At 48.9% G+C, this 10,245-nt stretch overlaps 3 protein-coding genes across 8 annotated transcripts in view; all 3 read left to right on the top strand.

Annotated features, from left to right (window-relative positions):
• The window catches only part of LOC132461200 (claudin-34-like), a 14,540-nt gene extending 4,336 nt beyond the window's left edge, over positions 1 to 10,204 (top strand). For all 3 annotated transcript variants that reach the window (XM_060056257.1, XM_060056255.1, XM_060056256.1), the window contains one exon: positions 7,845 to 10,204. The gene's annotated coding sequence lies outside the window, so the exon portion shown is untranslated. The remainder of the gene's footprint in view (positions 1 to 7,844) is intronic.
• On the top strand, positions 2,112 to 4,685 carry LOC132461204 (protein Shroom2-like). Its single transcript, XM_060056264.1, has 2 exons — positions 2,112 to 2,467; positions 3,938 to 4,685. The coding sequence occupies exons 1-2, from the start codon at positions 2,348 to 2,350 to the stop codon at positions 4,238 to 4,240; spliced, it is 423 nt and encodes a 140-aa protein (XP_059912247.1). The 5' UTR covers positions 2,112 to 2,347; the 3' UTR covers positions 4,241 to 4,685.
• LOC132461202 (claudin-34-like) lies at positions 5,890 to 10,204 on the top strand. Of its 4 annotated transcripts, XM_060056261.1 has the most exons (4): positions 5,890 to 6,294; positions 6,691 to 7,699; positions 7,761 to 7,877; positions 7,936 to 10,204. In XM_060056261.1, the coding sequence occupies exon 2, from the start codon at positions 6,811 to 6,813 to the stop codon at positions 7,558 to 7,560; it is 750 nt and encodes a 249-aa protein (XP_059912244.1). In that variant the 5' UTR covers positions 5,890 to 6,294; positions 6,691 to 6,810; the 3' UTR covers positions 7,561 to 7,699; positions 7,761 to 7,877; positions 7,936 to 10,204. The 4 variants fall into 4 exon arrangements, with proteins under 4 accessions (XP_059912244.1, XP_059912245.1, XP_059912242.1 ...); XM_060056262.1 differs by having other exon boundaries at positions 6,698 to 7,699; positions 7,761 to 10,204; XM_060056259.1 differs by lacking the exon at positions 7,761 to 7,877 and having other exon boundaries at positions 6,691 to 7,672; positions 7,878 to 10,204.
• Positions 10,205 to 10,245: the final 41 nt, after the last annotated feature.

Raw genomic sequence — 10,245 nt, 5'->3', positions numbered from 1 at the left:
CATTAGGTTTAGGATTATCGCGTGATCTCGTGATCTCGCGTGAATACGGCTGGCTCGCAACGCACGTTGCGCTGCCGTAACGCGCCCGGTGGAAATGCAAGCAGGGCAAAGTCGCAGCCGTTCCGTGCCGCAGCCGTAACGCTGCCGTATCGGGTCCGGTGGAATCCCCGGGTCATACACATGGTCAAAATGTCTATTGATAAGCACACAACATCCAGAAAACTCAAAGCAGACATTTCTCAAGTGAATTAAGGGCTTTCCTCAAAGCATATACCTGAATTTATTTTGAAATTCTGTCTGGGGAAATTAAACATTTGTAGACAAGAACACTAACGGAAGAAGTTAATTATGAAGGAAAAATTGTTAATGAAGAAGTTCCCCTTAGTGCCATACTGTGTCTTGGCAGTCAGATTCTTGGAAACTAATGAGCCGGAATGTTGATTAACTGATGAATTTCAGGTGCTGTTCAATGCTATGTTTCTTAAATGAGTGGTAATGACAGAATGTCATGTTCAGCTTGTTCATAATGCTCTAATCAGGCTTCAAACTCTCAACCTATGGATCACCAGTACACATCATTATCCCGTTTAGCCACTGACATTCACGAACTGCATTAAGCCTCATTCACATGGTAAAAATGTTGATTGATAAGCACACAACATCAAGAATTAAGGGCTTTCTTAAAAGAGTACAGATCTGAGAATTTGCACTGTTAATGGTATCCACCTAATAATAGCCGTATGGTAGTTATGCAATAACAAAATGGTCATATAGGCACAATAGGATGAGAGTGTGGACGTTTGGCTTTTTATATGAAATTGTGGGAAAAGTAAACACTTTTAGAGCAGAAGACCAGGTTGAAAAAGATGCATCTGATTTAAGAGATTAATATGATGAAAGAATTTTGAGTCCAGGTCAATCTAGTAAGGAGAAATAAGGCTAGTTCATAATTTTTTTAAATAGCGCCACCTTTGGGGGGGTATTTGTGGGGGGTATTGGTATCCACCTAATAATAGTCATATTTGTTTACACAATAACAAAATGGTCATATAAGAAAAATGGGCTAACTGCTCCAACTTTATTGTCCAATATTTCTCAAATGGAATTAAATAAAACAATTTCTGTTCGATGATTTTTGTGAAGCTTGGTCTAAAGATTTCATGTGGCGATTTTGGTGAATTTTAGATAATTTTTGTAGCCTGTGAATCTTTTTTGCAGATTTAGCTTTAATATGAAATTGTGGGAAAAGTAAATATTTTTAGGGCATAAGACCCAAGATGGTTTGGGTCTTATGCCCCGAGGTTTATAAGTGGAATAACTTTTATAAATGCATCTGATTCTAGAGATTAATATTCAGAAAGAATTTTGAGGCCAGGTCAATCTGGTGAGGAGAAATAAGCCTAATTCATGATTTTTTACAATAGCGCCACCTTTGGGTGCAGTACCACACATTTGGGTTTATGGGTAGTGGAGGTTATTGGTTACCATACCTGAAAATCAAAGGTATAAACGTTACAGAAACAATAGGGGACCCCTAATAAAACAGGTTCTACGGCGACAGGGACAGAGGTTAGTTCTGCACCCAGTGTCAGTGATCTGAAGCCTGGGACGAGGAGGAAGGCAGCACCCCCCTCTGCTGGGTCCCCTTACCACCTCCTCTCCTCCTCTCCTCCTCTCCTCCTCTCCTCCTCTCCTCCTCTCCTCCTCTCCTCCTCTCCTCCTCTCCTCCACCCTGACCCCCTCTCCCCTTACCTTCTCCTCTCCTCCTGTAGAGGGCGCTGGTCACTGACGTAGCGTCTTGTTGTTCCTCCTCCTCTCCCCCAGAGGGCGCTGGTCACTGACGTAGCATCTTGTTGTTCCTCCTCCTCTCCTCTAGAGGGCGCTGGTCACTGACGTAGCGTCTTGTTGTTCCTCCTCCTTTCCTCTAGAGAGCGCTGGTCACTGACGTAGCGTCTTGTTGTTCCTCCTCCTCTCCCCCAGAGGGCGCTGGTCACTGACGTAGCGTCTTGTTGTTCCTCCTCCTCTCCCCCAGAGGGCGCTGGTCACTGACGTAGCGTCTTGTTGTTCCTCCTCCTCCTCTCCTCTAGAGGGCGCTGGTCACTTACGTAGCGTCTTGTTGTTCCTCCTACCCTCCCCCAGAGGGCACTGGTCACTGACGTAGCGTCTTGTTGTTCCTCCTCCTCTCCTCTAGAGGGCGCTGATCCTCAGCCTGGCCCAGAAGCTGTCGGTGCTGCGGGAGGCGCGTCTGGGCCTCCAGGAGGAGCTGCAGCAGAACGAGGCCCTGGGTCGGGAGGTGGAGGCGGGGGTCCAGCGGCTCTGCCCCCCCCACCAGCTCGACAAGTTCCGCATGTTCGTGGGCGACCTGGACAAGGTGGTCAGCCTGCTGCTGTCGCTGGCCGGCCGGCTGGCCCGCACCGAGATCGCCCTGGGGGCCGCCGGGGAGGGAGCCCCCGACACGGGGGAGAGGGTGAGGACCCGTCTGTCTGTCTGTCTGTCTGTCTGTCTGTCTCCTCCTAGAGGACCCTCCTCCTCCGTCAGCACGCGGACGCGGTGTCTCTCTCTCTCTGACTACCTATCTATCTGTCTGACTGTCTCTCTCTCTGACTACCTGTCTGTCTGACTGTCTCTCTCTCTCTAACTACCTGTCTGTCTCTCTCTAACTACCTGTCTACCTGTCTGTCTCTCTCTCTAACTACCTGTCTGTCTCTCTCTAACTACCTGTCTGTCTGACTGTCTCTCGCTCTCTGACTACCTGTCTGTCTCTCTCTCTCTCTCTCTGACTACCTGTGTGTCTGTCTGACTGTCTCTCTCTCTGACTACCTGTCTGTCTGACTGTCTCTCTCTCTGACTAACTGTCTGTCTGATTGACTGTCTCTCTCTCTAACTACCTGTCTGTCTCTCTCTAACTACCTGTCTGTCCGTCTCTCTCTCTCTCTCTCTCTCTCTCTCTCTCTCTCTCTCTCTCTCTCTCTCTCTCTCTCTGACTACCTGTCTGTCTCTCTGACTACCTGTCTGTCTGACTGTCTCTCTCTCTGACTACCTGTCTGACTGTCTCTCTCTCTGACTACCTGTCTGTCTCTCTCTCTCTCTAACTACCTGTCTGACTGTCTCACTCTCTAACTAGCTGTCTGTCTCTCTCTCTAACTACCTGTCTGTCTCTCTCTCCGACTACCTGTCTCTCTCCCTAACTACCTGTCTGTCTCTCTCTGACTACCTGTCTGTCTCTCTGACTACCTGTCTCTCTGTCTGACTGTCTCTCTCTCTTTAACTACCTGTCCGTCTCTCTCTCTGACTACCTGTCTGACTGTCTCTCTCTCTAACTACCTGTCTGTCTCTCTCTAACTACCTGTCTGTCTGTCTCTCTCTCTCTCTCTGACTACCGTTCTGTCTCTCTGACTGTCTGTCTGTCTGTCTGTCTGTCTGTCTGTCTGTCTGTCTGTCTGTCTGTCTGTCTGTCTGTCTGTCTGTCTGTCTCTCTCTCTCTGACTACCTGTCTGTCTGACTGTCTCTCTCTCTGACTGCCTGTCTGTCTCTCTCTCTCTCTCTCTCTAACTACCTGTCTGTCTATCTGACTGTCTCTCTCTCTAACTACCTGTCTGTCTGTCTGACTACCTGTCTGTCTGACTGTCTCTCTCTCTAACTAGCTGTCTGTCTCTCTCTCGAACTACCTGTCTGTCTCTCTCTCTGACTACCTGTCACTCTGTCTGACTGTCTCTCTCTCTCTAACTACCTGTCTGTCTCTCTCTCTAACTACCTGTCTGTCTATCTGACTGTCTCTCTCTCTAACTACCTGTCTGTCTGTCTGACTACCTGTCTCTCTGTCTGACTGTCTCTCTCTCTCTAACTACCTGTCTGTCTCTCTCTCTGACTACCTGTCTGACTACCTGTCTGTCTCTCTCTGACTACCTGTCTCTCTCTCTGCCTGTCTGTCTCTCAGAGGACCCTGGAGGAGAAGCGCCTGCTGCTCCTCCGTCAGCACGCCGACGCCCTGGAGCTGAAGGCCAACCTGGACCGGCGGGAGTGCGTGGTGAGCCGGGTGATGGAGGCCCGGCTGGACCCCGGGGCCCTCGAGGACTACCGGCACCACGTCCGCATGAAGGGGGCCCTCGCCACCGAGCGGCGCCTGCTGGACGACCGGCTGAAGCTGGGCGCAGAGCAGCTGGCCTGCCTCATGGACAGCCTGCCCCCCGACCAGAGGCCCCTCCTGGGGGCCCTAGACCCGGGGCCCCGCTGGGTCTAGGACCAGGACCGGGACCGGGACCCAGCAGCTGGCCTGCCTCATGGACAGAGGGGCCCCACGCCTGGGGCCCCGGTGTGTGTGTGTGTGTGTGTGTGTGTGTGTGTGTGTGTGTGTGTGTGTGTGTGTGTGTGTGTGTGTGTGTGTGTGTGTGTGTGTGTGTGTGTGTGTGTGTGTGTGGGTGGTAATTTATTGTAGCCTACAGATTGTTTTTGTTTTGCTGACGAAGAACGACTTTAGGAGATTATTATTATTCCAATAGTATTATTGATTACCTAGAAGTTTTCCTGCTGTTAAAGTATTATTCTTTCTACATTGAGAACGATAACTATATATATATATATATATTTATTTATTTATATCTATAAATTATTCCGTAATTATATCCTCCTATTGTTGATGCAGACTTTTTGTTTTCATTTTTAATAATAAAACCAGTCACACCAGTGTTCCCAGTATGATACTTAGACCAGATGGTGGTCCTCAGTGGACCACGTGGTGGTCCTCAGTGGACCACGTAGGACCAGGACCTCCTGGAGAGACAATCGATCAGAATCCACCTCGTTCGACTCTTAATCGATGTATGTGAGGAACGGTGATGTAATCGATGTTGTCCGTTTGACTCGCGGCGTCTACAGATACCATCGATTCACTAAGCAATGGCGCGGGGGGAGTGTACTAGTATATAATATTAATAAGAATAATAAAAAAAAGTATGTTGAAAGGATAAGTATTATCCTTTCAACATTGAAAACCGATAACAAAAAGCGCTGCACTCGTGCCCGTTGGACGAGCAACGAGTTGTCCAGCCGCCGCGCTAGGCTCGCCGCGTAGCCCGCTAGCTGTCACCAAAGCGTGCAGACCCGGGAACCGGGAAGCCTGCCAGCCACCTTGCGGCTTCCTCCGGGCCGGGTTGTTGACCGCCGCCGCAGATTGTGAGGCACGGATGAACACTGTCCGTCAGGCCGACAATCTGCTTCTGAAGGCGGCTGGGGGGCAGCGGCTTCTCGTCAGGACGCCATCCGGCGCCCGGACAGAGAAGCGCTGCCAGGGGAGGCTCCATGCGAGGGATCTCCCTCGCCTGAGTATCAGCCCACCCCTCCACGTTAGTGAAGTCAGTGATGGCCTTCAACGGGCCTTCAGGGTAGAAGGGTCTCCACCCGCAGCAGTGTAGAAATGCTGAACGGTTGGGAACAGGGGACACTGGGTAGCACGCCGGGAGGAAAACCTGCATGTCATCCGACATGGGGGCGAGAGGCGGGGCTGGCATAGGGATGCCCTTGATGGCCGCCGCCTCGCCCATGATCTCCCCGAATAATTCGGCCGTCCGGCGTGGCTTCTCCCTGGGGACGACCGTGGAGGTGGAAGCCCTGGAGCGGGAGAACCCGGACACGGAGTCCGCAAAGACGTCGTCAATGGAGGCGACGTCGTCCACCTCGCTAAGGTCCTCGTCTTCGACGTCGAAATAGAACAACGATATTTTCCAAGGCCAACCTGTAGATAGAGAAGTAGCATAAAGAGCACCTGAGTCCTCTGAATACCTAGATACATAAAAATATAGGGAAGTGTTCCTCAGAATCATGACTCTGACCTGGTGAACTTAAGAGGGCGTGGAAGAGCAGGAAACAGTGCATTGTAAAAATCACATGTTTGTCGGTGGTTTCACACGTGCGCACACACACACACACACACACCTTGATACTTTAATGTGAAACTTATTTTCTGATAAATAATTCACAATCCTCATCCGTTCAGCCTCAGTGTGTTAAACGTAAGGTGGATGACCTCTCAGAGTCGTAGACGGCGTCACAGTGTTTTATGTTATCTACCTGGTGTTTTTATTGTTGCCCGTCCCTCTCCAGTCCCAGTAGGTCAACTGGTGAATGATTTACAAGACTAGGATGAGCCCAGTATATATTTACCGTACAGGAGGAAGTGAACCCAGACTTCTGTTTCTACTGGGCTCGTTAATATCAGACGCGTAAGACCATCATCACCACATCGGACCAGACATATCCAGCTCTACACCAGTTATCAACTCTGGACAGACCATCAAGGTAGGAGCAGTTACTGTTCGTTTTGGTATTATTTTACTTTAACGTTTGGAAATGATTTGACTGTAACGTTTTGAGATTATTTAACTAACGTTTTTAAAAAATGTAACGTTTTTAAATAATTTAAATAATGTTTTGAAATGATTTGACTGTAACGTTTTGAAATGATTTAACTAACGTTTTGAAGTGATTCAACTGTAACGTTTTGAAATGATTAAACTAAAGTTTTGAAATGACGTTTTCAAATTATTTAACTGGAACGTTTTGAAAATATTTGACTAATGCGTTGAAATGACTTAACTTGAACGTTTTGAAGTGATTTTACTGGTAGGTTTTACTGAGTGTTACTAAGTGTTATCCAAGTCAAAGGTAAGCTGGTTTTTCTGGTCTTTTATCAAGCGAGCAGCTGTGGAGGAGAGACGAGGTGGAGACGGAGAAGAAGGGGGAGGAGACGGAGGCTTCATACGCAGCAGACCCCCTGTAGACCATGACCGCAGGCCGCCCAGCGCCCCTGTCCTGATGCAGCCCCCGGTCCACGCCCAGCTGGCGGCGTTGTGCCTCAGCCTGGTGAGCTGGACGCTGGGCGTGGCCTCTCTGGGCGTGGTGGAGTGGAGGGCGTGGCACGTGGAGGACCGCAGCGTCGTCACGTCGGGCGTGGCCGCGGTGGGCGTGTGGCGGACCTGCTTCCACAGCCATGTGCTCGTCAGCCCCGGGCTGAGGGTCATGTTCTGCCGCGGGATGGGCGTGGCCGAGGGCTTCCTGCCCGATGAGATCACGGCGGTGCAGGTGGTGGTCCCGCTGGGCCTGGCGGTCGGGCTGGGGGGCAACGCCGCCGCCGTGGCCGCCCTGAGGGGGGTCTACGTCGGGCGGGGCTGGGGCGGGGCCCGGGCCTTCCTCTGGGCAGGGTGGCTCTGCGCGCTGTCGGCCCTGCTGTCCCTGGGGCCCCTGGCCTGGAACCTGCACTCCATGCTGGGGAACCAAACCATCGCCTTCCCCCCCGAGTTCCACCTGCCGACCGAGCCCGTCCGGCAGAGCCCCGGGGTGGGGGTCGTCGTGGCGACGGCGGCCGCGGTGCTGATGCTGATCAGCGGCATCATGTTCCTCTGCTACCGGCCCCCCCCGGCCCCCGCGGGCCCCACGGGGGCCCGGAGGGCGGGGCCTCGAGGCGGCGCCCTGTTGGAGGCGGGGCTAGACACCCTCCGTCTGAGGGGGTTCAGCGCCGCCACGGGGAAAGACAACGCCGGCTTTGAGCCTCACACACGCCTCTGAGACACTTAACTTAACTAAGGGGGTTCCAAAGACACTTAACTTAACTAAGGTGGTTCCCAAGGCACTTACCTTGACTAAGGTGGTTCCCAAGACACTTAACTTAAATAAGGTGGTTCCCAAGACACTTAACTTAACTACGGTGGTTCCCAAGGCACTTAACTTAACTTAGGTTGGTTCCCAAGACACTTAACTTAAATAAGACAACACCGGCTTTGAGCCTCACGAACACCTCTGAGACACTTAACTTAACTCAGGTGGTGCCCAAGGCACTTAACTTAAATAAGGTGGTTCCCAAGACACTTAACTTAACTATGGAGGTGCCCAAGACACTTAACTTATAAGATGGTACCCAAGGCACTTAACTTAACTATGGAGGTGCCCAAGACACTTAACTTAACTATGGAGGTGCCCAAGACACTTAACTTAACTAAGGTGGTTCCCAAGACACTTAACTTAAATAAGGTGGTTCCCAAGACACTTAACTTAACTATGATCACGCTGGCTTTGAGCCTCACCAACGCCTCTGAGACACTTAAATGATGACGTTCCCTCAGAGGGCTACTGGCTCCAGGTCTTTATTCTTAACATTTACATTTGGGGTGAGAGGGGCGGCTGTGCAGAGTCCAGGGGAACTCTGAACTCTGCACAAGTGTGTCTTGAGTCTAACCGAAGCTAAAGGTGTGAATGCAAACCTTTTAATGCAGTCCTTTGTTTCGGAGAGAATACGGACAGAGTTCCACCTACCTCAGGGAAGCCCGAAGGTCTCAGTGATAGATGGAGACCTGTGAGACCTCATCCTATATCACATTCTATCCACCCTATGAGCGGGCAATGAGGGTCAGATGATCAGATGAATGGGTGAATTCATGTGTTCACAGTACATCGTTGTCCTGCTCGCCTCCCACCTTAGCCTCACTATCTTAAATCAGAGACCCTCCTCTTCTCAGCACCACCGAGCCATACCGCCCACCTCCCTCCTGACCCCCCCCCCCGGGTGACGGAGCCCCCAGGGGCCCGCCCGACCCCTCCGGGTTCAGCCGCCGCTGCCGCCGCGCCGCGGGCTATGATTAGCTTCCTTGTTTGGCTAACAGAATGTTCTGTCTCCGCATGGAAGTCACATGCCCCCCCCTCCCCAGCTGCTGCTTAGCATACAATGGGCCCCGGGGCCTCTGATGTGGACCCCCGCTGGCCGCTGATAGAGAGCCCCCACGGAGACATAATGCCCGCATTGTAGTGAGGGCCACAATGGAGGCTTTCACCACCAACAAGGTGGGGGGGGTGAGTGTCATCGATCAGGAAACATGATGGACATTAACGTGTAAACATTATGGACATTAACGTGTAAACATTATGGACATTAACGTGTAAACATGATGGACATTAACGTGTAAACATTATGGACATTAACGTGTAAACATTATGGACATTAACGTGTAAACATGATGGACATTAACGTGTAAACATGATGGACATTAACGTGCAAACATTATGGACATTAACGTGTAAACATGATGGACATTAACGTGTAAACATGATGGACATTAACGTGTAAACATTATGGACATTAACGTTTAAACATGATGGACATTAACGTTTAAACATGATGGACATTAAAATTTAAACATGATGTACATTAACGTTTAGATTTAGGGTGTTTACCAGATGCTTTTACCCAGAGGGACTCACAATAAGAACATTAGTCAGAAGAAAGAGAAACAATGATGTATCTCTGTGGGTACAGTAAGGATGTTTAAAGAACCAAGTGCCAAGCACTAACAATCACTAGGTTAACCCATTCCCGTATGCAACACAGATAGGATAAGACGCTACACAACTAAGTACTGTTTTTAGTGGTGGTGGGTAATGTGTGGGGGCAATCGTTATAAAAAAGGTGTTTGTCTTTGTTAATCGTAGGACTGCTCTTGTATAATCAGTATGACAGTCGTGCTACACAGGGACTACTCCTGGTAGGCTGATCTGGTCTGTTTATGAATGCCGAACTCTCTTATCAGCAGTTACCTGCAGATCACAGTTCATGTTTGTCGTTTTTTATGTGGTTCTGCCTTGCATTGTGTTTTATATGTTTTTGTCATTGTGGAGACCTGGGAATTGATGGACAGGTCATCTTTCTCCACAAATGTGAACTCGGACAGAAACAAATTATTGCTTAATTTTTTGAGAGAAATCGATCTCTCCCATGTTTATGTTGATGTTACATTGTTCCAATTTTTGACTCGATTTACTATTATAACTATTATATTACTATACTAACTATTATAAAAACGGTCTGAAAAACACAAACGTACTTGTGTTCATAATCCATAATGCTATCCTGAAGGATATCTGGTTAGATTTAGAATGATTTCAATATTGGAATTAAATTCTAAATAAATTAATGTAAAACCCTTGATCACAACAAATACAATATATACTTTGACATTTATTAATGAAATTATCAGCATGTTTTACATTTGTTTGCTAAATGACATTCAAGGTTTCTGATAAATTATATATTATGGTACAGTACATTCAACTATAACCTCTGGCATCTGATTGAAATATCATCATTAAATATAATATATTCACCAACTGTTTTATGTTGACGTCTATGACATTGTGGTCGATTAAACAATGACTCCTCAAATCATGAGCCTTTCATGATTTATGTTTCATATATTCATATAT

Source organism: Gadus macrocephalus, chromosome 7, assembly GCF_031168955.1.
Source record: "Gadus macrocephalus chromosome 7, ASM3116895v1".
Taxonomy (NCBI): Eukaryota; Metazoa; Chordata; class Actinopteri; order Gadiformes; family Gadidae; genus Gadus; species Gadus macrocephalus.
This window is presented reverse-complemented; position numbering and strand designations above follow the sequence as displayed.